Source organism: Phodopus roborovskii, unplaced genomic scaffold (genome assembly GCF_943737965.1).
Source record: "Phodopus roborovskii unplaced genomic scaffold, PHOROB, whole genome shotgun sequence".
Classification (NCBI taxonomy): domain Eukaryota; kingdom Metazoa; phylum Chordata; class Mammalia; order Rodentia; family Cricetidae; genus Phodopus; species Phodopus roborovskii.
In genome coordinates this window covers 3,698,597-3,725,137 of record NW_026126461.1, presented here as the reverse complement: position 1 = coordinate 3,725,137, position 26,541 = coordinate 3,698,597, and the positions used below count along the sequence as shown (strand labels likewise).

The window sequence follows — 26,541 nt, the reverse complement described above, 5'->3', positions numbered from 1 at the left end:
AGACTTTAATACCGATTCATTACTGATATATAGAACTAAGCCTGGGTTTTTATAATAATCCAGAAATGTGTTAACTTACAATCAAATTTTAAGTATTACCTGCAATTCTCTGTGTTCATGATGATAGCTTCTTTGAATAATAAATTTGATCTATTTGCAACTATCATTGTTTTTATTACTTTTTCTTGCTTCATTGCACTGGACTGGTCCTTTCATTACAATGTTGAATGGAAGTAACAACAGACAATATTAATCTCAAGTGTCCATTGGAAGAACATTCAATATATTGCTTTGCAGTACAAAGGTCCATGTAAGCTTTATGAAAATATACTTTATTACATTAGAGCCTATTTGGAGGCTAGGGCGATGCCACAGCAGGTTAGGTGCTTGCCATCCAAGCATGAGGACCTGAGTTTGTATCTCCAAAGTCCAAGTAAATACCAAGTAGGCAGAGCAGCGTGAATCATGTCCTAGCACTCAGAGGGTGAGGACAAGGATCCTCCCCACCTACCCACCTACCTTGCCCTCACTACACACACACACACACACACACACACAGAGCAAACTACTCAGCTGGGCTGGCTATGTCATCAAGCTCTGGGTTCAACCGAGCAACCCTGCCTCAATGAACTATCTGGAATTATCAAGAAAGACTCAGGCCTCCACACACATGCATGTTTACCACCACACACATGACCACACACATGATTGTGCATACATACATACATACATACATACATGCATACATACATACACACACACATAGAGAGGCATGTGAAATAAACAACAAGACCTAATTACAAAACTTTTTGGCCATGTGTGAATAAAAATGCTCATCGAGTACTTTACTCTCTCTATAGAAATGATCACCTTTCTCTTTCATTTAGTTGTCATGCTGGATTTAACTAAATGATTTTAATTGACTTTTTATTGAAGTAATTATTCACACCCTTATAAGACATAACACAGAGATCTCTTGTACAGTTTGACTATCCTCAAGTAGTAGCACTGTGTATAACTACTATGTCATTAAAACATATTAATTTTATTCAGACTTTCCCAGTATTGTTACAATTTGTTTTAAAGCTGACCTGGTCCCACAGCCACCTCAGCCCCAAATAACACACAGAATATTAGATATAAAGCTTTTAGCCTGTTACTAGCATTTCTTATTGGCTAGCTCTCTCTTAAATATTAACCCATTTCTATTGATCTAAGTATTTCCATGTGGTCTATCTTACCGGAGAGAGGGTTCAAACCTCTGCTCTGTCAAGTCCTATATGTTGTATCTCCTACCTCTCTCTGAATTCTCCTTGTCTCCTAGTCCCGCCTATCTTGCTTTCCTGTTGGCCAACAGTGCTTTATTCATTAACCAATAAGAGAAACATATACAGAATGACATCTCCCATCATCTCCTCTTTTCTGTCTAAAATTTTTAAAAAGGTTTTAACTTTAACATAGCAAAATATATAACAAAACAGTTACCAAATAAGAACAATATTTAACCATATTTAGTCCATTAACATTTATCAAGATTTAAAGAAAATATTATTATATCATATATCCTATCTTTGTGAGTCTAAAGTCCTATATGTAACTTTTCTTTAATCCTAACTAAGGAAAACTATAACCTTAACTATCTGTCTTTAAGTCCATCAAAGACCACAAAGGGATAATGTATAAACTCTAGAAATGACAGAGACATCTTGTTATTACAGAATGACATCTCTCATCACAGTATAATTTTACACATATTTGTGTCAAGTTTTATATACTTTTCCATTTGCATAAGTTTGGGTACCTATGACTATTGTCAGAACACAGAGCAATTCTAACTCCAGAAGATCTGTTAAGATATTGCCCTGCTATAACCAAGTCTTCTTTCTTCCTAGGACTCTTCCTTTAGCCACGGTAACCATAGATCTGTCCTCTGTTTCCAAAACGCTACATATGCAGAATACTATCTAAGTAGGATAATACAGTTGGACACAATCTTTGCAAATGTCTTTCTTTGTTGTTGTTTTGTTTTCAAGACAGGGTTTCTATGTGTAACCCTTACCATCCCTGTACTCTCTCTGGAGACCAGACTGGTCTTGAACTCAAAGAGATCCACCTGCCTCTGCCTCTGCCTCTGCCTCCTTAGTGATGGGATGAAGACGTGCACCACCACCACCCAGCTGCAAATATCTTTCCTTACTCAATGTGGTTCCACAGAGGAATCCCTGTCTATTCGTTTATCAGTAGCCCAGTGTTTTTTGTTTTTGGTTTGGTTTTGGTTTTCTTCGGTCCCACACTATGAATGTACTATAGTTTATTCACCCTTTCCTCTAATGAAGATATGTAATGGTGTTCAGGTTTTTTATCATTTCAAATAAAACTGTTAAGGTGAACTTATTCTCACAAGAAATTCTGAGACAAATGCCCAAGCATAATATTTTTTTAAAAGAAAATATCTGGATTGGCAAAAACTACATTTCCATAGCAGTAGATGGGTGAGTTGGGTCTCCATATGCCCTTCAACATTGATACTGTTACCACAATTATATAATAACTGGTTGACTACTAAGCAATTGACCAACCTTGCATTCTCAAGTCCAGGGCTGTGTTTGTGACCTGCCTTCTGTTCTGCACATCCCCATACCCCATTTGGTAACATTTTTGCTTCATGTGTTCTATATGTTCTTACATGAAACCATTGTGTAACTTGCTTCTCGTACAAAATTCTTACTACACTTTCACATCAAGATTTCATTTTTTTAAAAAATCAGTAACAAAATATTCTTTATGCTTTTTTTAAGTACAAAAGCAGCACTATGGTATGTTTAATGGTTTGGTAACACTCACAGGTAAATACGTCTGGGGTTTTATTTGGGGAAAGGATTCTAATTTCCAGAGTTTGTTTCTTAGTGTGTGATAAGACGTCAGATTTTCTATTTCCTCTTGTGTCAGTTTTGGGAAGTTGCATTTTTTAACAAATTTGTCTGTTTCATCTAGCCTTTAAAATTTCAGCATAAAGAGGTCATGGTATTCTTTTCTCATTTTTAACATTTGTAAGAGTCAAACAGCATTTGACCTCACACTGCATTCCGTTCCTGGCATTAGCTACTTCTACCTTCTCCTTCACTGGCTTCATAGGATCTTTACCTTTTTTAAATGTAAAGACTGAAATTTCAAAGGGTCAATTTTTTGATTTAATGGGTGAAGCTATTATAATTTATTTTTATTGATTTCTGGTCCTTTTCATTTCTTTCCTTCAATTCCTTTTCTGACTTAATTCCGTCTCTCTACTTTTCTCAGAACAAAGAAAACTTTTTGAATGTTCAGCCTTTCTTCTTTTCAATATATTAAGATAATAATACATGTTTTCATCTGAAAATCTGTCACTTAAGACTTACCAAGATTAAACTAAAAACAGTTGTATGAAAAATGTTCACTGTGATGCATTTCATGGTTGACATGTGCAAATGGGATCAGAAGGCTGTATACCAAGGTCCATTGTCATCTCTATATAGTGGGCTTACAGAAATGCCTAATTTCTCTATCACTTTTACTAATTTTTGATAGGCCCTTTCTGTTTAGTTTATGCTATAATTGCAATTATACTTATATGCCTATGGTTTATGATGTCAAGGATTGCTTAGGAGAAACTAGATAACATGGAGAAATGGAGACTGGACCCATCACAGCGCCATGTGTGGAGCTTGGGAGAGGTCTGTATCATCAACTTAGCTTCAAGAAGGAAGCATTTGTAGTCCTATAGTCTACTTTAATTTTAATTTTTGTTCTAGCACCTTCTCTCAGCATAGACCAAGGAAACACATCTGTAATCTTTTAGAGTGTTTTTAACTCATGGAAAATTTTAAGTTTTAATAAATCACTTGATAGTGAAAGTATGATGAGTGAACATATGTTTATTAACATGGCCAAGGAAGTAAAGGGACAAGGTAGCCTCAGCACATCTGTAGAACAGAATCACTAGAGGACAAGGAACAGAGAGGGACAGAAGGTTTCACAGCTCAGTCTCCTGGACATGCCATCTGCCTTCATTCCTAGATTCTGCCCTCAGGGCCTAGAATAGACCTAGATCACACATCCATGTGTCTGCGACACCCATGGCCAACCAGAAGCTCACAAAGACAAGAGTTAACACAGCTTCACACACTGCCCTGCCCAGCCACCAAATCCATAATCCAGCTGTCTTGACCTGTCCCTTTTATTCTCTGCCCTACCTTGTCCTGGAGCCCACTGTCTGCTTACCTATGGCCACTCTCTTGGGCCACAGTGGCTCTCAGACTCTGGGATCTTAGAAGAGGGGGTGCACAGGTTGAGTGAGGGCTGAGTCAGATCTGGGAATGTAGAGTAGATGCAGGATAGCAGATATTAGCTTAGAGCCTGGTGTAAGCACGTGCTGTCCCTGGCCATGAGATTGGAAAGGAGACCAATGGGAACACTCTGAAGCCCTGGGAGGAAGAGGCTAGCCTCCAACTCCAGGCAGACACCCACACCCACAGGCCATCTACACAACACTCGGCCACTTATGTCACTTTCATTTGGGGCGTGGGGCCCTAGCTGTCACTTACGTAGCCATGCACCAGTAAGCTGTGGCATTTCCTCCTCCTGGCCATGCTCCAAGGATCACAGGCTCTGAGGAGTGAGGCCTCTCACCTCAGGACAGTCACGAAAGGCTAGGCCCGAGCTGATCGCAGGCTGTTCCACGGCCTCTCCACTGTGTACACTGATGGCTATGAGGATGGCCAGCACCCTTCAAGGCCCACTGTCCCCACCAGTAAGGCTGGCACTGATTCACACAACCAAGATGGAGACAACGCCCGCCCTCCGAGGGGAAATTAATTGATTCTGCCTCCACAACTTTCCCAATTTGCTAGTGTTCTGCAACTGGCAGAGCTACTGATGGGGACACTACCTTTCTCCAAAATGGTTAGCCCCAGACTTCAAAGCCTTCTCGAAAGTACTTTTAATTACATTCTCCCCAACAAGACATCCGAAATCGCCTCACCTCGCCTTTGTGTGGGTATTTATCCTAAGCACAATGCCCACGTCCTGTGCCATCAGTATTTCCTCTGTCATCGTTGGAAATGCGAGTACTTTGGAACTGACTGAAGCAAATTATAATGCACCCAACCAAGGCCTTTTGTCACGAAGCCCTTCGCCAGCGCTGCCCGCCTGGCCCTGTGAAAGCTGTGGGACCCACTGGAGTTCATTTGAGAATACTCTACCCCAAGTTGGTCTTGCAAATTATGTCTGCCCTATGCAGAGTCTTTTTACTCATAGCATCAAGGGGCTTTGAATCACACATAATACATACTCGTTCATACACAGGGGGAAGGATTATTGCGCAACCAGGATTAAATAGCGCCGGTGGTAATGAGCTGATGAAAAACCAAATCATCGCGATTCCATGTTTGCCCCTGTGGCGAGGTGGCGTGAATATGGGTGGGGAGAAACTTCAGGGCTGCCAGGGCTCAGGTTGTTTGTTTCTGTGGAGGTTAGTCTGTGCCATCCTCCACAGGATCAATACATGGGCTGGGACGATTGTGGCCATAGGGGAGGCAGCTCTGCCTTTTCTTCAAGGCTCAGGAAAGTGAGGAAAGAGAGGTCGTTCCGAGGTCAACCAGCGGTAAGATGGCAGCTAGGAAGGCTAGGGTCTCTGCTGCCACTTGAGGGAACTGACTTCCTCAACTTGGCAGGGAGCTTGATGCTAGTAAGGCTAGCCCAACTATGGGTTCTGTGGGGAGGAGAGGCCCAGCCTCTCCCTGACCAAACAGAAGGCAGGCATCAGGGTATGGGGAAGACCAGAGTGTCTATTGCGCCTTCCGGTGGCCAAGGACACACAGCACTGTCTCCACACTGAGAAAACAAACACAGCCAGTCACTCCGCTCATGGTCCCCATCCCTACTACTGTGAAACCATCCCTCACACCTCTAGGAGCATGGGGAGAGCTTGAGGACCATTGGTCACCTGCCCAGTTTTCCCTCAAGGGGTTATTCCTGCAACTTCTGCTTCATGGATCCCTAAAGTGAACATGTATAAGCTCCATTCACCATCGCCTCCAGATCAGATCCATGCTGCAAATCTTCTGAACATAAACATGGTGGTCACTATGGATAAGAACATTTAGTTATCATCTCGGACAATTATGTTAGGACCCTACACACATCCTAAAGGTCCCCACTGACCTTAGAGAAAAGTTGAGACCTCTTGAGCAGGATGATTCAAAACCTCTCTCATTCTCTGTTCCCCCTGGGGTAGAGAATGGCTGGGTCATAACAGGTACCAGAAGATGAGGGGTATGTGACAGTGCTGGGGCCTCTTAGAGCTGCTTGGAGGTCAGAAACTCAGGCTGCTTTCTCCCAGAGTATTCTATGTGTGTTGTTAGGTAAATAAGTCTTGCTAGGTCTCCCTGATCTTCCCTCGGGAACAAAGGTCCAAATGCTATGGAACTCTGGAAGCTGGGACAGGGTACCTGTCATGTTGCCCACCTCCCCACAGCCTCCTGCTTGCCCAGCAGACTCTGTCTCTGAAAGGAACCCTCAGAATGCAGAGGACTCAGCGAGGGCATGAGAAGTCTACTACATAGACTGGATGCCTGCTACATGGAGAGAGTTCACAGTAGGCCGAGTGTGAGGACAGAGCCCTACTTCATCCTGAAAAGAGAAAAGGGATGGTAGAACACAGAGAACCTGCACAGGACCCTGGCACCCGAGACAAGCCCTGGCAGATACCAGTGTATTGGCTGCCCGAGACAGTCACCCGCAGCCCTGGACTCCTGTGAAGCCACACAGCTATGATGAACTGTCCTAGGCATCATGTGGTACAGTGTCACATGTGACCCGTGTCTCTGTCTACAGACGTGAGGTCCACCCTTCTAAGGAGGGACGTCAGCTCCTTTACTGAGTCCAACATGAAGCAGAGACAGGCAGATTCCTGGGGTTCTCTGCCAGCTGAGACAGACAACTCGGTGAGTTCCAAACCAAGGCAGCTGAGGAACAACACTGAAATCTGTCCTCCTGCTTCCATACGCTCACACACGTGTGCCCAGCACACATACAAACATGTGCTCGTGCACACTCTCACGTGCGCGCATACACGCACACACTTTCTGTTCTTAGATCACTGTTTACATGGAGTTGTGATAAATAACCCAAGAGCACATGGGGAGCCTGTGTACCCTTCCCCAGCTTTCCCTGAGGCGATGCCTTGCTAAAGCGCACAGGGGCCAGAGACATGATTCTGAGGCTAAGAGCACATGCGGTTCTTGCAAAGGATGTAAGTTTGGTTCCCAGTACCCATGTCAGATGGCTAACAACTGCCTATAAATCCAGCTCCAGGGTATCTGATGCCTATCCTAGCTTCCACAGGTACCTGCATACATATGAACACATATGAGCACACACATATACACAACTAAAATTAACATTTAAAAAAACAGTGCAACATCACAGAAATACCGACAAAAACACAGGGCTCTTATTCAGATTACCCAGTTGCACTTGCATTCATGTGTACGGCTGCATGTGTGTCCTGTGCAGTCTTAACACGTACAGGTGTCTGCGTCTACACAATGGCAAGCTTCATTCTCAGCTCAATGATCCCCCTCCCTTGAAGAAACAATGCCTCCTCTCTTCTGCCCCGCCCCATCCTCAGCCCTGCCAATCACTGACTGGCTCCTGGTCACCCCTTAGATCCTCCGAGAAGTTGACTTGTTTTGATTCCCTGGACCTGCAGGGAGAAGCAGAGTCTTATAGTGCAAACAGCCAATCAGCAAGGATGTGTCCGACCACAGTGGACACAGGAGGCAAAGGCTCAGGGTGCCTAGCCAAACTGGCTAACCCAACAGTACTGTGGGCAGTCAGGGAAACACCTCTCCATTCCTCCCATGCTTTGATGCTCTACCTTGAGTCAGTCCCACACCCAAACGGGACATATATCAGGAGGCTTGGAGCTATTAGATGCTGCAAATAAGCTAGCCCAGGACGCTACCAACACAGAGGGAAAACTGAGGCAGGGGCATATCACCTGATCTTACTGTACATCCAGCCTTAGCTTTGGTGATTCGCCCATCAGGCCGTGCTTCAGGGAAGGAGAAGCCTCAGCTCTTCTCCACTCCTCTCTGCTCCTCTCCTTGCTCCCAAGAGATAATCACGGGAACACGGTGCTTTGGTATATAATCCATAAATAGACACTCTGCCCTAATACTCAAGGGGTCATGAGGTCCAGCTAATGAAGTCCTCACCACAAGTCAGAGCTGTCGAGATACTGGTGTCCACAGAAGTGTCATGTTCCTCCTACTTTACAGGCAAAACAACTAAAGAGCAGAAAGCCAGTCTATACATGGCCGGTGCAATATGAACCCAGACCCACTTCAAAGGCTACAGTGGCTGTGTTGATTACACTTACACCCCAGGTCCCACCTCTCTTGCCAAACCCACTTCTCCTTCACAGAATGGGTATTCAGCACTGTTGGCTCACCACTTGCTGGGACTAGCCTCCCTAAGCCTTAGCATTCTCCTCCAACCCTGGATTGTGAGCCCAAGCCAGCCAGCCAGCCATTGGCAGAGTGGCACAGGAACTGCTGCCCCCTGCTGGCTGATCGATGCAGTGCCTCCAGTCATTTCTCAGATCCCAGGGTAGAGAGCAAAACCAGCCTCTGGCCCGTTCTAATTGACCAATAAAGGCTATTTCTGGAATAAAACAGCCCTCCTTTCATAGACAGTGAGTATTGCATGGAAAAATGGCTGAAGCTGTTGGTGTAGCCAGTGGTAGTTAAAAGTTTGGATATGAACTCTCCCCTTATCCCGAGGGAGAATTTCCATCCTATGATTCCTTGCAGGGAGGGATCTGAGGCCTGTCAGAAATGGAGCTGGGCAGACAATAATCCACAATTCACCCAAGGTGACACTATGCTGATCTGAAATGTGATCAGTCTCATCTCTTCCAGGAACTCTCCAGAATAAAACCCACCTTCCCGGACATCTTCTGACTGCCATTGGGTACACGACCTCAGATCCACCTTTGCCTCTTACCTCTGAGTCTTCCGACGCATGATTGCAGGGTTGTGCTGTCAGCCTTGTCACAAAGCTCACATGGGGATGACACTGTCTGTACTCTTCCACCTTCTCAGGGGCAGAAGGAACTCAATTTGTTTGAGCCTAAACTCGGGCCAACAGATCACTCAGAGGGAATTTCTCCCAGTAATGGCGGCCCATCCTTCAGGTGAGCTGGCCAGGAAAGTGAGCTCATTCCCACCCCAAATGTGGCACTGCCTGTCAGGTGAATCAATGGAACTGGTGTGAGAGATGAATGTGCCCCAGCAGTCAGAGCTAACCTTGGCTCTGTGGAGGCCCCCGTCCTCGGACATGCCACTCAGTGTAAGAGAACAGGGAGCATGCCTCGATTTCTGCCTCCTCCCTCTACCCAGCTTCTCCACCAAGCAGCTGGCCCTCCATGGAGAGCTGAAGATACTGCCCTTCTTCCCCCATAAACCTGACTTGCACCTTCTGGTCTACCACAGGGGAAATGGCTGGTGTCCCACATAACCTTACTGAGAGGCCATGTGTTCACTGTGATATCCGGATTGCCTTCTGGCTTGTTCTAGCATGGGAGTGCCCTGCTCCTAACACTCCATTCCAGATGTCCTTGGAAAGTGGAGGACTCAGAAAAGTCAAGGAAGCTCCAATCCACCTTCAAGAATGGCCCGTCTTAGGGAGCAGATCCTGGTCACAACTGCATGGTGCAGAGCATGTATGGAGGGAAGACCCTGGAGCCTGGCCATACAACCTGGACTCCTCAGGGGAAGCTAGGATGCTCCTGGCTAAGATGCTCCTGATTATTGACTTGAGGTTACTTCCCCTCTGCCCTCCTCCCCTGTCACCTCCAGCAGAGAGAAAGCTTTAACCAGAATACATTTGAATGGCAAAATAATTTATGCTTAATTAGTGTGCTAGATTTAAAATTAGAAGTTTAAATGCACAATCAATGGATTGTTTAATCTCATTGTTTTGCCACTCATTAGCCATTCTTTCTAGATGTCTGTGACAAGAGAAGGCTCTTCTTATTCCCAGGGTCCCCTTTCCTTTCCTGCTCATAAATTATGCCAGATTAACCTTCCTCAAATGGCATTCTTCCAGGGTCACAAGATGCCTCCGGAAAACTTAAATAGTTTCTCACTGACAGCTGGTGTCTGGCACTGGGGACCCAGTCTACTTCCAGTGTCCACTCCCCACGGCTGCATGGTCACATGGTGCCCTCCACCCCTGCTGGCCCAGCCACACCTGTGTCTCCTCTTTTACTCACTCTCTCCCCTGCCTCCATCTAGAGCAGCGGTTCTCACCCTTCCTAATGTCCCTTAGCTCTTCGTGTTCTGGTGTCCCCAACCCTAAAATCGGTTTCATTGTTATTTCATAACTGTAATTTTGCTACTACAAATCGTAATGTAAACATCTGTGTTTTCTGATGATTTTAGCTGACCCCTGTGGAAGGGTCATTTGACTTCCCAGGGGGTGGCTCCCTGAGCTCCTGGCCCACCAACCACCAGAGCTGTTTCTAGTCTCTCCCCCCCCCCTCCCTGCTGTGTTTCAGCTCTTTACCCAGGCCTCCCTCCCGCCCTGCTCTCTTCCACTTCACCACGAGAACTCTCTCACCAGTCTGCATGGGGGACAGCCTCACATCTGCCTCATCTCTTCAGCATCAGTGGTCCATCCCTGCCGTGCCCCTGCCTCTCAGGACACCTGCTCCTTCACCCCATTCTGGACTTCCTCCGTTTGCAGCACTCTTTGTGGAGTGCAGTCCATCTCGACGAGCCTCCACCTTGTGGGGCACACATGCTCATCTCTGGACTCTCCCACAATGCCCGATCCATATTTTCTTCTCCAAACCCAGGCTCTGCACGAACACCTGCACTCAGAATCTCCCGTGCACGTCTATATTCCTGCTTGCGGTGACCTCCCCTTCTCTGACCAGCCCCTCCCACTGCCTGTGGACCTCACCACCACCCCTTGTCCAAGGATCAAGCATCACCATGGCAACAGCCCTGCCCACACATTCTCTGTGTTTAGGGGGCAATCTTAAGTACTGATACCCTGTACCTGTCCTTCCAGCCAAAAGCTCTGGAAGGTGGGGTTAGAGCAATGCCACAACAGTTAAGGGCCCAGGCTGCTGTTGCAGAGGACCAAGGTTCAGTTCCCAGAACTCACAGGGCAGCTCACACCTCTGTCTATACCTACAGTTCCAAGGGATCCAACAACCTCTTCTGGCCTCTCTAGGTACTGTACATCTAGCACTTGGAGTCCAGAAGCTAAAGGCCTCCTCCCATGAGTGGGGCTTAGGAACCTCTTCCCCTGCTCCTGTCTCTCAGCCACACACACGTGAAATTGACCCTTGACCCTCCTTTGTCCGACAGTCACCTTCTGGTTGACTTTTTGCATTTATTGACTCATTCAACCATTTGAAAGCCACATCTTACAGGAAAACCATTCCATTATCTATAAAAATATGGATGTCCATCTAAAAGTATTCTCCTGCTACTTAAAAAAAATCACTGTAGAAAAAGAGCTTGGACCAACCATATGTGAAACTTCTCAAGAAAGAGATTTACAGCTTTTTCAAATGCCTTACAGAGGAGATAGTGGTGGATCAGTAAAGGGTGAAAACACGCCCTGTCAGGAGAAGCACTTCAATATGTACAACTCTGGCCTCTGCTTAAACCAAAACCTCACGCCAGGACCTCAAAGGTAAACTTTGTGAGGTCACTGGATCTCTATGCCTCTCGTGTGAACACACTGAATTCATCTTTTTCTGTTTTTCACTATTCTTTTAAAACTCATATTTAAAAAAAAAAAATCCTGCAATTCTTTCCCCTAAAAAGCACATCCCAGACAGTGATCAGACTTACTCTTCATTCAGTTTAAAGTAGATTTCCATTAAACAATAAACAGTAAGCAAATTTCCGTGCCATTAAATACCCCACTATCACTGTGCTCTCACAGCAACACACAGCCCCTCTGGATCAATGCACCACCGTCTACTGAACCAATACCCTCTTGTGGATATTTGAGCTGGTTCCAGATTGCAGGGGTTCATCAAGTGGTCCCTCCCAAAGAAAAATGCCCCCTGGAGAAGGGGCTCACTCTCCTGAAAATGACAGTTCTCCAGCTCAACAGTTTCAAGACCCATCATCCACTGAGGCCAATTGGGACTCTCTGTGCTCCATCAGCCACTAATCCCCATGCCCACACCACACTCGCAACCATGGTCTCCTCTTGTCTTCAAGCAACCGTTTTTTTGTTTGTTTGTGTGTTTGTCCATTTTGTTTGTTTTGTTTTTTGCTTTTCGTTCTTTTGGGTTTTTTTTTTCTTATTCCCCAGCATTTTCTAAGTTTTCTCACAAATGTATTCTTTTAAAAATAGTAAAAATAATAACACTTTTTTGTGGGCTGGAGATGCAGCTCAGTGGTAGACTGCACACAGTTCATGAGGTGTTGGCGTTTATTCCCAGTATCAACTATTCACAGAACCGGTGCCATTTTCTTACAAGCTACAGATACTTGCTTAGCAATGACTGTTTAATGTAGTAACTAGAGTCTTGTCTTGCACCTTTCTCTCTACGCCATTGCAAAAGTAAAATCAGACTATACGCTCTGCCCTCCAGATTTTCATATCCAGCTCAGGTGGGTACAAGCCTTCCTTTATTAGTTTAATGTCTCCTTTAAATGTGTATTTCTTTATATGCTGGAGAGATTTAGCATTGTCTTGAGTGATCTGTGGTATTTTCGCTTCCTTGTGAATTAGCCATAAACAGCCTTGGCCCCTTTTGTCTAGGGCTCTTGTGTGGCTGCCCCCACGCAGCTCTGCAGTTGGCACACACTTAGTGGAGTGGGTTTTCCTCCCAACATTCTTCTTTTGTTAAATTTCCTCAGTGTTGATGTGGTTTGGGTTTCAGGAGTCCCTTCTCACACCTTGTCCAATTTTCTACTTTGTTGGTCTACAGAAAAGCTATTATTTTTGTCATTCTGTGGGATAATAGTCTTGCTTACTGAACATTTTATAGGTTCTAATAAATATGTTTTGCTTGATCTGCTTGTATTTTCTTCTCTGTGTGTGCTGTGTGTGTGTGTGTGTGTGTGTGTGTTCATGTGCATACACACATCCATGTACAGATAAATCTGTAGGTCAGAGGCTGACATTGGGTATCTTCCTTGGCCTCTCTCTCTAAGGAGTAAGGTTTTTAAAACCTACTCCTTACATCTCTCTCTCCAGCTTTTTTTTTTTTTTTTTTTTTTTTAGACAGAACCTCTCACTAAACCCAGTCCTCACCCATTCAGTTAGATTTGTCCAACTTAGCTTGAGGGATCCTCCTGCCTCTGCTTCCCCAGCTCTGAGACTACAGGCCACACCACTACCCTGGCTTTTGACCTGCGTGCTGGGAACCTAATCACAGGTCCTCATACTTCTGCAGTAAGTGCTTTACACACTGAGCCATCTCCATAGTCCATGTTTGTATTTCTAACAAGCCATATTGTATACAGACAGCAATTGGTCATCGTGGGTTTCTTAATGTGTGTGTGTGCATGTTTGTGTGCACCGTGTTATAAAGAAGTCTGCAGAGGGGCCTGGAGAGATGGCTCAGAGGTTAAGAGCACTGTTCCAAGGGTCCTGAGTTCAATTCCAGCAAACACACAGTGGCTTACAGCCATCTGTAATGAGATCTGGTGCCCTCTTCTGGCCTGCAGGCATACATGCAGGTAAAACACTGTATACATAATAAATAAATCTTTTTTTTTTTTTTTTAAGAGGTCTACAGAGGCATTAGATTCCCTAGAACTGGAGTTATAGACAGTTGTGAGCCAACATATGTGTGCTGGGAACTGAACCTGGGTCCTCTGCAAGAGCAGTAAGTGCTCTTAACCACTGAGCCATCTCTAGCCCCATCATTTGGGAATTTTTAAGATACATGTTGTTCTTATTTCCTATTTCTGTCCTAGCCCAATTTCCGAAACTTCTCAAAGAAGGGAGAACACCACTGGGGACCCTTTGGCCTCATACTCCCCCATGCATTTAGGGAGTTACATCCATGTGACAGTCCCAGATGCTCTTGGCCTCCCTCTCATCTCCAGCAAGGATTTCACTTAAGACAGTGAGTTTGCTTGTGTGGCTTCTTCCCTTCTGCGTTCTATTTGGTTCTGCTACTGAGAAGTATATTTTGCTCCTTCAGCTTCCTCAGAGGGGCCAGCCTCAGTCAGGCATGGGAGGAGGAAGCAGCCAGACTGCGAGCATTGTCTAATTCAGGGAATTCTAGAAAGATCATCTGGCTTCAGATAGGAACTGACAATCTGCAGATGGCTTCATCGGTAATGAGGCTGACACTCTGACCTCCTAGGTATGGCACCTCCTTTCAGTCAGTTCCAAAGCAAGACAGTCAGGAAATGGGGACAGTGAGCTGCTTTATTTTCCCTTTTGACAGTAGTGGAAAAATATGTCCCCATGTCGGCCAAGCGGCTGGCTGTTGCTTTCACAAAGACAATCTCTCTCATACTTTTATTCTAGTTTACTACCAGATGTAATAAGAAATTAATATTAAATATCAAATGATGTTGTCATGATTTGTTGCTATTGGCTTTTAAGTGTGAGTGTGTGTGTGTGTGTGTGTGTGTGTGTGTGTGTGTGTGTGTTTGTGTGTGTGTCCCATGAGAGGCTATGTGCACCTGAATGCAGGCACCCATGGAGGTCAAAAAAGGGTGTGATTCCCTGGAGTTGGAGTGACAGGCAGTTGTGAGCCACCACCCGGGTGCTGGGAAATGAAGTTGGGTCGTCTGGAAGAACAGCAGCATGCTGGCTAACTTTATGTCAACTTGACACAAGCTAGAGTCATCTGAGAGAAGGTAGTCTCCACTGAGAAAATGTCTCCATAGATCTGGCTGTAGGCAAGCCTGTGGGGCATTTTCTTAATTAGTGATTGATGTGGGAGAGCCCAGCCCATTGTGGGTGGTTCCGTTCCTAGGCTGGTGGTCCTGGGTTCTATAAGAAAACAGGCTGAGCAAGACAGTAAGCAGCACTCCTCTATGGCCTCTGCATAAGTTTCTGCCTCCAGGTTCCTGCCCTGTTTGAGTTCTTGTCCTGAATCCCTTCAGTGATCAACAGTGATGTGGAAGTGTAAGCCAAATAAATCTTTTCCTCCCCAAGTTGCTTTCGGCCATGGTGTTTCATCACAGTAATGGTCACCCTAACTAGGACAAGCAGTGTGACCTCAGGCAATGATTTCCTGCCCTTTCCTCATGAACCCAGTGAGAACACAAAAGCCCCTGTCCCTGAGCTCTGAGTAAAGAAAACACAGTGAGAGCCTCCGCACTTTCTAAAGTGCAGGCACATGCCAGAGCTGTCATCAGCTTACATAGTGTAAGGTGTGCTATGTTCCCCTCACAACCAGTGCCTGGCCTAAGGCACGGTTCAGAGGGGTTTGCCAGTGAAATGTGGACTTACAATCAACTTTGAGGAGGCAAGAGGATCATCATGAATTCAACACCATTCCAGACTACAGAGTGAGACTCTGTCTCAGAACGGTAAGTGGGGGAGTAGAGTTGGTGAATGAAATCCAGGTATTTGTTCTTGAGGACACACCCTCACCTCCATCCTCCATCTAGCCAGCACAATGCTTGACCTTCAAGTCAAGCCCTTCAGAACAGGAACTCCTGCCAGAGTCACCAGAAATACCTAACATGCCCGGCTGGTGTCACACCCCATCAAAACAGAGAAAACTAAGGGCCATGCTTCCTCGATGCACAAATATCCACCATGAAAACCACTCCACCACCCACTAAGCTGATGGGCGAGCCAGTCCTGCCACAGAACAGTGAGCAAGTTCACTCCAGTGTCCTGGCTGAATCTCTTGATTCTTTTCACTCTAGCGCCCTTGAAAAAGTGTGAGAGACACAGCTAGGAAGAATCAGATTTTTTAGCCAGATTGTAAAGTACTTGACTCCCCCAGCTCTCACTCAGGGAAACCACTAGATTAGCCACTAGAAAGATCAATTAGATCTTTCTTTGTTGCTATAACAAAATACCTGAAGCAGGCCACTTAATAAAGAAGGAAGTTTTCATCTCAAGGTTCTTGAGGTACAAGGTCAATGGTCCTATCTAGTGAAAGCCTTTTTGCTGGTAGAGTACCAAGGTGACGTGGCTATTGTGTGACAAGAGACAGGGAGTGTTTTGTGGGTGTGTGTCCCTCTCCGTCTAACAAAACCACCCAGACTCAATCATGGAACCTACACTCTAATGGATTTTATCCTAATCACTTACCTTGAGCTGGACATGATGGCTCATGCCTGCAACCCCACCACTGGAGAGACTAAGGTAACAAAAGGGCCAGTTTCAACCAGACTGCTATAAAAAAAAAAAAAAACACCTTGTGCCACAGTCCTTCCAACCTCCCAGCATTGGCTAAATCATAAATTCAGGCAGGCAAAGGTCTAAGGACATGACTCAGCCAATGTAGCAGACTTGAAGACCTGAATTCTCTGGCATCCACAGAAAATCTAGGCATGGCAATGAGCGCTTACAACCCCAGCACTGGATGTGGTAGGCTTTCTGGTCATCCAGGCCAGATGAATCAGTGGACTCCAGGATCAGTGAAAGACCCTGCCTCAGTAAATAAGGTAGAACCATTAAAAAATAAAGACACATGATGTTGACCTCTGCCCCCCCCCAGCACACACACACACACACATGCACACCCACGATGCACATACACACAAATGTATACATACAACCACACACATACAAAGAAGAAAAAAAAAAAAACAGTTCCCTCAAATATGGGGCTTTCATCCGCACCAGTGATTGTTTAAAAGTTAAAAGAAAACAAGGAAGCTCCCGCTTTTAGAGGAAGCTGGGGTCTGCCTGCCATGGTTGCCTTATGTGCTGTGAACATTTCAAAGACAACCACTGAAGGAGAAAGTGAGGTCCATGGTTTCTAAGAAGTAAGTGGGAGGCAGGGGTAGCCGGAGATACTTGGCTTCCTTTCTCATATTTTGGGGGACGCAAGGGAAAGTTCATCAAAGAAAGAAGCCAAGAGCAGAAATTTTCATACTGAAATAAAGAAATGCATGTTGCCTTAAATATAATTTGTGTTAGTTACATTTCAATTCCTAATTTATACATCACAGGCTTGATAAAGGATTACATTATAACAAAATTAGCCAGGATCATTAGCATAGTGTATGTGCCGCTGATTAACCACCCAGCAGATCGCTGGGTAATTAAGATCGGCGAGGGCCGTATTTTGAGACATTGTCATCCTATTATCTGCCTAACAAGTGCTGGGCCCTCGCCTCCCTTCTGGTTTGGGGTTTGGTAACAGCCTTCCACAATGCCACTGTGTTTCTGTACATCCTTTCCATCATATTCACCAATCCCTGTGGCCACTCCTTGGCCACACAGCAGATCACCTTCATAAGGGAGTACAGACTCAAGACGCTAAAGCCAGGGCTGGAGACGGAGCACTTGGCTAGCCTGCAGGTAGACCAGGGTTCTGGGTGCAGCCCCAGATACAGCTGGACATGGTAGCACATGGACAATCATCCCAGCGCTCAGGAGGAGGAGGCAGGGGGATCAGGAGTTTAAGGTTGTAAATAATAAGTCTATGGCCATGATGTCTATAAATTGATTAGTAATTAAACAATATAGAATATCAGCATATAACCCCTCTCAACACAGCAGAAGGCCCAAGATCAGGTCAGCTCTCCTCTGTGGCCTCAGCTTTAAGAGAGGAAACAGTCAACAATGCCTGTAAGCTGGCCATGAGGCACATACCTATCACCCCTGCACTCCAGAGGCTGAGGCAGGAGGATGGCAGGGCCAAGATCAGCTTAAGCTACAGAGTGAGACCCTGTGGTGTGGTTTCAGTGTACAATGGCCCCAAAGGCTCATGTGTTTTGACACTTGGTCCACAGTTGGTGGCGCTGCTTTGGAAGGTTGTGGAGCCTTCAGGGGGTGGAGCCTCACTGCAGGAAGTGAGTCCCAGGTGCTAGCCTTGAGAACTTTTAGTACCATCCCACTTCCTGTCTACTCACTGCTTCATCACACACACACACACACACACACACACACACACACACACACACACACACACCAATTAAGTTGCTTAAGTTGCTTCCTGCAGGGTATTTGGTTACATCAATGAGAAAGGATGACTAATGCAACCTTCTCAAACAACGTCACCCCCAGAGTATCTCTCAAAACAGCTTTACTATATTCTCTAAACACACTGAACTGCCTACTGCCCGTCCCTCTAACAGCCTGCACAGTGGCCCTGGGAAGAGGCGTCCTCAGCCCTGCAACTGAGGGGGCAGCAGCAACTTGGGCCCTCCCTGCTGACAGTAACCCAGCCCTGGTTCTATTTTTAGCCACCTGTGCTGCTCCGGGCAGGGCTAACTTTGGACACAAATTAGAGGAAGAAAAGAAGTCTGGCCCCTGCACAGGGACACCACAATGTCCAGTTGCGACTCGCCACCAGATTACCCCCTCAGCTCAGACTTAGTGAGGCGGTTAAAGTCTGCCCTGGCCACTGGGGACAAGGACACTGTGCAGGAACTGATCTGCACTGAGGTGAAGCCCGTGGATGCCGTGATAGAGCTGGCTAATGACGACTGGATGAAGGAGCCCTCAGCTCAGCTGCCCGCAGGCGCCCTGCTAGGTAACCACAGGAGGCCACAGGCCAATTACTAATGCATGCTGGGTTCCGCCCTGAGGAGGGAAGGCAAGGAGATGATGCAGCCTTGATATCCATTTCTCATATAGCTTTGTGTTAAACTAAATAACAAATGGAGAGACTCTCAAAAACAGCTGCTGTATTGGCAGGTAGACACTGCGATGGGCTGGAATTTGCAGGCATGCTCAAGGATGGACAGCAAGGGGAAGCTAATAAAAGGTGGTATCTTAGTTAGGGTTTCTGTTGCCATAACACAACACCCACTGTGGCCACAGCAACTCTTATAAAAGAAAACAATTAATTGGGGCTGACTTACAGTTCAGAGGTTCAGTCCATTATTGTCATGGTGGATAGCATGGCGGCATGCAGGCAGACCCGGTACTGGAGAAGCTGAGAGTTCTATATCTGGATCCACAGGCAGCAGGAAGAAGGAGTGACACTGGGCCTTGCTTGGGCATCTGACACCTCAAAGCCCGCCCCTAGTGACACTCCCAAAACCCTATCTACTCCAAGAAGGTGACACCTCCTAATAGTGCCACTCCTATGAGCCTATGGAAACCTCTCATTCAAACCACCCTGTGGCAAGAAGAACTACCTAAGCTATCACTGCAAAGATCAGTAACAAGGGTGAGGCTGCAGGTGTCACTGGGTGCCAGAGTGTTGGCCCACCATGCCCGGGGCTCTGGGCTCCATCCCCAGAATTGCAGATTACAGAAGTCACCAGGGCCATGTCTGTTTGGGCTGGACAGGCAGTCACTGGACAGACAGACATGCCTACAGAAACACTTTCTGTGTAAGGTCTAGCAGTTCCTGTAAGTTTGAGTAACCAGGCATAGGGTCCCCTCTCCCCCAGTTTTGGCTGCAATTTTGTACTGTTGTGGGGGTTCAGCACAGGCGGTTTCACCTTCAACAAGGCTTGGATACTTGTCTATGGCACATGCTGAGGGTGTGTGTGTGTGTGTGTGTGTGTGTGTGTGTGTGTGTGTGTGTGTGACCTCAGCTTCCAGTTCAATATTACACAATAATCAAGAGAAGAAGAGAGGTTCTGCTCTGCCCTAGGACAGGCTGTCCTCACATCCATCTGTCCCTTCCTCTATCCATTTATGGTGTAAATTTCACAGACTCGTTCCTACATCACAGGGGCTATTTGATAGGCTTTTTCTCACCAGATGCTGGATTTTGTGTTGCCTTGTAATACTCTTCATTGTGGTACTCATCTGTGTGGGTTCATGGCCAATGTCTCCATACATTTGATCCTTTTTGTCACTGTTACACAACACAGACGTGGTCCCCTGGTTACATTTGCTGCAAGGTTGTTCCTAACCTGTAGTTGACCATTGGTTGTTGTCAACTGTAGTCTAGCTAGTCAGATGTGGCTCTATGGTGCTTGTCCTGAGCCCACAGTGTACATGTACATGTATCCATGTACACACAAGACATTACACATTCATGCATGCATGATTACATGTATGCACTAGCATGAGAAACATGCATGGGGCATTGCTGCCGGGGAATAACTCAAAATGGGTGAGAATGGAAATCCAAGGTCAGAACCTCTGAGACATCAGTCCTAGGCCAACATTCCTTTGCAGTATGTGACGGTTAAGCTCCTTTTAGAGAGGTACTGTTTATCCCTCACATCTGAGGTCCTCAGGTATGTCAGCCCCGATCTTCAGCTCAACACATCTGTCCAGGAGCCTGGTCAAGGAACTGAAAGGAAGAGGTCTTGTCTTCACAGATGGTGATGTGATTGGAAATAAAGTACTTACCCTTTTGACCCACTCTGCAGTCTTCTCTGAGGCTAAATATCATGAAGTGCATCACCTCCTCTTAGACCTCTGGGCTCCAGTTCAGTGCAGTATGCAGAGTGTGCTAGAAAGAGAAGGGCCAGGTCACTGTTTCAGTCCACAAAGGTCTTCTTATGCACACCCAGCTCCTGCCTGTAGCTCCCACCTCCTCGGGGGTTTCCCTTAATGTGCTGCCTTCCTCGAAGCCTGCAGTCATGGCACCTGGCACCTGCCACCATCTGGGACCCTGGCCAGAGTGAGTGTCCTGTCTGCATTTCTCTTGCTAATATGTCCCGAATGGTTAAGGTTTGTATATTGGAACCCTCTCTATAAAGTGCCACTTCTTGCCATGTTGCTAATTAGGTGGCAACGTCCTTCCCATCCAGTTACTCTGCAGAATGCCTGAAACTGACAAAATACGTGGGGTAGTTACAGTCTTCCCACCATGAGTCTGTTGGTTATAGATTTTTATACCTAGGCTTCTCCCTGACAGACATCTGACAGCATGAAGGGAAGGTGACCTACCACGACACACTATGTGAGCCAAAAATGGCACTTTGTCTGTCTGGCCAGTGTCTCTGAGTGCTGCGTAGGACATGTGAGTGGGCTGTCCTTGGTAGGCCCTTGAGTTTCACAGAGGAACTCCTGGATGGAATGATCTTGCACCTGCTCTCTACATTGCCCTCAGAGACACTGGCATCCTAAAGGCTCATGGTGATCCCCAGTTGAAGTTGGCATGCTTTTTTCTTATATGAATTTTGAGCCATGAAATTGTTGACTGTTAGCCATCTCTTGGGACCCACTGGCAATCCCATTCCTTTTCCTAAACGAGTGGTCCTAATAGGGTGTGTGTGTGTGTGTGTGTGTGTGTGTGTGTGTGTGTGTGCTGGGATTCCAGGCATATGCCACCCACTGTCCCTGGCTTTTTACGTGGTTGCTCAGAATCTGAACTCAGATCCTTGTGGATGGGCAGCAAGCACACCACTCACTGAGCTGTCTCCCTGGGCTATTGTTTTTTCAAAATATTCCAAACTCACAAAGCACTGCTTGGCCTCACACTTCTGTGTCCAGTGCCTTGAACAGGGCCTCAGCCTTGAGGAGAAGCTCAGTCATGGGTACATTACACCGGATAGATGCAGACCCTATTAACAATGCTCTTCTGCAGAGAAATATTTCACTCTACTTCAAAGCCACATCCAACCTCCTACTATTGGTTGTTGATGACAACTGCATCATTTATCCTGGCTTCTTTCCCATGCCGACTGGAGTACAGCACGGAGAAAGGGTGGCTGAGAGGAGGGTGGCAAGGCCCACCTAACCCCTCAAATGCATCAACTGCACAATTTAGTAACTGCCATAATCACATCCTTAAGAAACAACTGATTACTAATTGCTATTATTAAGGGTATCAGCGTTCTGTGGTGTGATTCTGCGGAGGGCACATCATGTGCAAGTCAAGATGCTACTTGAATCCCTGATGGAAACAGAGGAACGGATGTATTTTGTTGTGCTTAGGGCAATGGTATTTAAGCATCCAGGGGGAAGCTAAAGAAAGACTAATTGGGCTTTTATTAAGAGGTCTCACCAGTAGCATCTATAGGTTGGATGAACATGCAAAAGATGTGCACATGTGTGAAAATGGGGACCAGTTGTGAATGGGGACTTCTTATTCAAGGCTGTATGCTGAAGGCACCGTGACGCTTAGCTTTATCCAGCATGCTACCATGTCAGTCATGCTGCCTTACATACGGAGAGGGTTACCACATGGGACATGTTAGGTGAAAGAGCGCATCTGGCTCCTGACACAAAAGAGACATGGTTACCGGGGTCAGACTAGTGGTATAATGGGAAAGGCAAAGGTCTCATAGAGAAGTGACCCAGGCTATCTCTTTCCCACTGTCCATGGAGCCTTTGGACATGTCAGCCCGTTCCTCTGAAGCTTAATTTTCTCATTGGAAAAGAGATCGGTCTGTGTCAACTCTGAGACTCTCGACAAACTGGACTGGATAGAGTTCTGAGAAGAACTTGCATCCGTGGAGGATATTAGCATCACCCATTCCCAGGCACCCTGCCTTCTTAAGTAGTTCTTTCTACAGAGATTTGTGCAGACTATCTCCTGCCTTCAGCTGAAAGCTCCACAGACTCGTTGTGAGGTCACTGGGAAGTGGTGGTATTATCTGAATGGTTGGTAGGAAACTGGGTTGCACATTTGTATGCACAGAATAAGCCAAAGCCAGGCTATGAGGCAAAGGAGAGCAAGTACCTCAGCAGAGTGTGCCAGACCTGCCATCAGCCTCCCACGGCAGCCAACTGTCTTAGTTAGGGTTTCTATTGCTGTGAAGATACACAATGACTGTGCAACTCTTAGAAAAGAAAACATTTAATTGGGGTGGCTTACAGTTCGCAGGTTTCATCCATTATCATCATGGTGGTCTTGCACAGGCAACAGGAAGTAGTCTGTCTCACTGGCTGTGACTTGAACTTTTATTAGACCTAAAAGCCCATAGTGACAAACCTCCTCCAATAAGACAACCACACCTCCTCCAACAAGGCCACACATCCTAATAGTGCCACTCCTTTAGGGGGGCATTTTCTTTCAAACCCCCACAGAGAGAGGCATCAGCAATGCCACACCTACCTGCTGTTCTCAACACACTCCCTCCCCACTTTGGGGAGATGAGACTCAGAGGTGTTAAGCTACCCAGCTAAGGTTCCCTCAGCACTGTGTATCCAATGCTCCTGTTGGTACCTTGATACCTAGGGTTCATCCTGGGGCTGTATTCACTCGGTATTCAACAACCAGGCAAGAGCAGAGCATGTGTTGAAAACAAGAACATCAGGAAATTTGAAGGTAAATGTATGGGACTAGAAAAAATCATCCTGAGTGAGGTAATCCAGACTCAGAAAGACAAATATGGTATGTACTCATCCATAAGTGAATATGAGCTATGAAGTAAAGGATAACCATGCTACAATGCACAGCTCCAGAGAGGCTAGGTAACAAGGGGGACTCAAAGGGACACTCATGGATTTCCCTGGGAAGGGGAAATAGGAGAGATCTCCTGGGTGGATTGGAGCTGGGTGGGGATGGAAAACTTGAGGGACTGGGTTGAAGGACGTTGGATAGGGGGTTTGGGGGAGAGTTATGAAAGAGACGAGTTCATGGGGAGAGGCATTTCGGGATCAGGAAGAAGAAACGTGATGCACGGGAAACTCCCACAAATCCGTAAGGATGGCCCCACTAAGACTCATAGCAATGGTGGATAGGTAGCCTGAACTGGCCATCTCCTGTAATCGGATTGGTAACTATACCAATTGTCATTTGAGAGCCTTCCTCCAGTAGCTGATGGTCAGAATGTAAAATAAATAATTTTTAAAATGGAGACAGAAAGAGGGAAAATAGAGTATGGGTAGTCCCGTCTCCATCCAGGACTCATGCTGTATGCCCACCTAAAGGCACTGTATGAGAAGGTCCATTAAGGCACTTTCCCCATTGGAGATGGTACAGCTGGTACCCAGGGACATATTCTCTGCCAGCACCCATGTACACATGTGCATTCACACATACCTACAATATTAATAGCTCACAGCCCCTAGTTATGACATTTCAGCAAAAAACTTGGAAGGAAGGGAGGAAGGGAGGATGGAGGGGGGAAGGAAGAGCAAATGTATGAGATGCTCCACTAGAAAACAAGAGCAGACACCAGAAGCAGGAGGTGACCCATGGCAGGGAAGGGAAACAGAGATGTTCCCCACCAACTCCGCTGCTCACCCGGTCAGAGACAGTGGGGGCTGGGAGACCCTGCTCGCAGCAAAATGAAATTAAGCCTTTCTAAGTACTTATAAATCAGAACCTAATGACACTATCCCACCACCAGCCTGAGCATTGCTCTTATTACTTTGATTCACAAGCCAGGAAAAGATCCGAAATTATGCACAAATTATTGTCCCATCTTCTTAATTAACGCTGATTGCAAAATTCTTGCTAAAGTCCTTGCTAACAGACTCAATTATGTACCGCCTGAATTGATTCACCCAGATCAAGTGGAATTTATTAGAAATACACTTTCCTACAATAACATCAGATTATCTTTGAATATAGTTAAATTATTTAGGAATGAGATGGCTACAGCAGCCGCTCCTGCTTTAGATAACACAAAAATACCTAGATATAGAGTGCTTCTTTGCTTTCTGCGGGACACACACCCTAGGCGCTTACTTGTCCCAGAAGCAGGTTGAGTCACGCTGTGAAGAGATGAAATGCATGCCTTAGAGCTAATGGTCCAGCTTCAAAGACATATGGGCAGGAAGAAAAATCCTACCAGGTCGCATCTCCGTACATGGCACCGCCACCCCCCACCCCCCCAGGACGAACAGTCCCTGCCTGTGGAACACAGTGAAATTGCAATTAGACTAAATCAGGATATTTTCAGAATCAAAATGGAGAAACAGACTAATAAAACGGTAATGTATGCTGATGGCACCCTCCCATTAGCATCACTGCCAAGCCTGCTGGAGTTTCATTTGGGAAGAACAAAAGGAAAGGAGGAAATAGGAGAGAGGTTTTCTGCCTTCCCCGGATGACTCCAGCTCCGCGGAAACACTGCACAATGCCATGGCAGGCCCACTCTCTGTAGCCAGTCTCTACCTTCCTAGTCCCACGCACCCCTGCCTTTTGACACCAGCATCAGGACCTGGATATTGAGAGGAAACCAGCTTTGGCCTTCTTCCCCATATCCAGCTAGACAGTGGTCAATATTTGCAAACAAGGTGGATTGTAAAATACTCAGGTTGACCTTGGGCGGATGAGCAGCTGTTGAGAGGCTGTGATGATAAGAAAGGAACACAGCAGTGGGTGAGGGGCACACAGGGAATGAGATGCTGTACAGGGCAGAACCAAACTGAACCAAGGAAGTGAGCATTGGAGGGGAGAGTGGGAACTGTTGTGTGAGGCTAGAGTCCAGGACGGAGGAACGGGAGCTTTAACATACACAGGAAGGGTGGAAATCGAGACAGTGGTGCCGAGACACACACCACCTTGCTTCCTCACTTCTCCCTCTTTTCCAGATAAAATCCTTAGGACAGTGCCATGTGCCCAAGCATGGCTCCCTTCCTTGAAGCTGGGGATGATCTGTGCTCATCTATGAAAGACTTTGTTGGCAGATCAAAGGGAAGATGGAGGGAGAGAGGGGGCACTGTCACCCTGAAAACATACCAGCATAAAGTCCCCAGCCTGAAGAACAGAAAGGAAAATGAATGAAAATAAAATGACCGTAGACTGCCACATAATATAAAAATCTGACATATACAGACAGAATGGGGCAGGGGGAAAAAAAAGATCAAATGCCACGCTTTGTGACACTCATTCCAATTCCAGGTCTGCCTCTTTCTGAGTGGGGGGGGGACAGAGGAGGGGTGGCTTGAGTGGGTGGGGCAGAGGGGAGGTAGGGAGAGGGAATGGGAAGAGAGCAGAGAGGGAAAACTGCAGTTGGGATGCAAAATGAATGAATAAATTTAATAATATTTTTAAATGATCAAAGGAATAACTACCCCACATTTTCCAGGATGAGAGGTGAAATATATGAATGTACAGATCCAAGTTCTGTATACCCAAGGTAGAGATGGGGAGGTGCCTGGATGTCTGGACATTTGGTTACCATGGGAGAGTCACATTTACCTTATAATAAAGAGCAGGTTCCATTGGCAAGAAGGAGTAGGAAGCAGGTTTGGCAATGAGTTGACTCAGTGATCCTTCCCACAAACCAGCAAAGGTTTCTGTGGCAGCTGGTGTTCTTTGTCACCTTGACAGACTAGAATCACCTGATAGATAGACCTATGGGTATTCCCACTGTGGGCAGCACCACTCCCTGTCTGGAGAAAGTGAGCTATACAAGTGGAGAAAGGGAGCTGAGCAGCAACACACAGTCATCACCCTCTACTTCCTGATTGTGGACGTGATGTGAAAGTTGCTTCAAGCTCCTATCACCTCGACTGCCCCACCATGGTGAGCTAGAATAAGACCTTTCTATTCTC

General features: G+C 46.2%; 1 protein-coding gene across 1 annotated transcript in view; it reads left to right on the top strand.

The window, feature by feature from the left end:
• The first annotated feature begins 18,441 nt into the window (after positions 1-18,441).
• Asb18 (ankyrin repeat and SOCS box containing 18) overlaps positions 18,442-26,541 on the top strand; it is a 53,333-nt gene continuing 45,233 nt past the window's right edge. Inside the window, exon 1 of the mRNA XM_051190769.1 lies at positions 18,442-18,706. Within this exon, the coding sequence (XP_051046726.1) occupies positions 18,502-18,706 (205 nt within the window). The 5' untranslated portion in view covers positions 18,442-18,501. The remainder of the gene's footprint in view (positions 18,707-26,541) is intronic.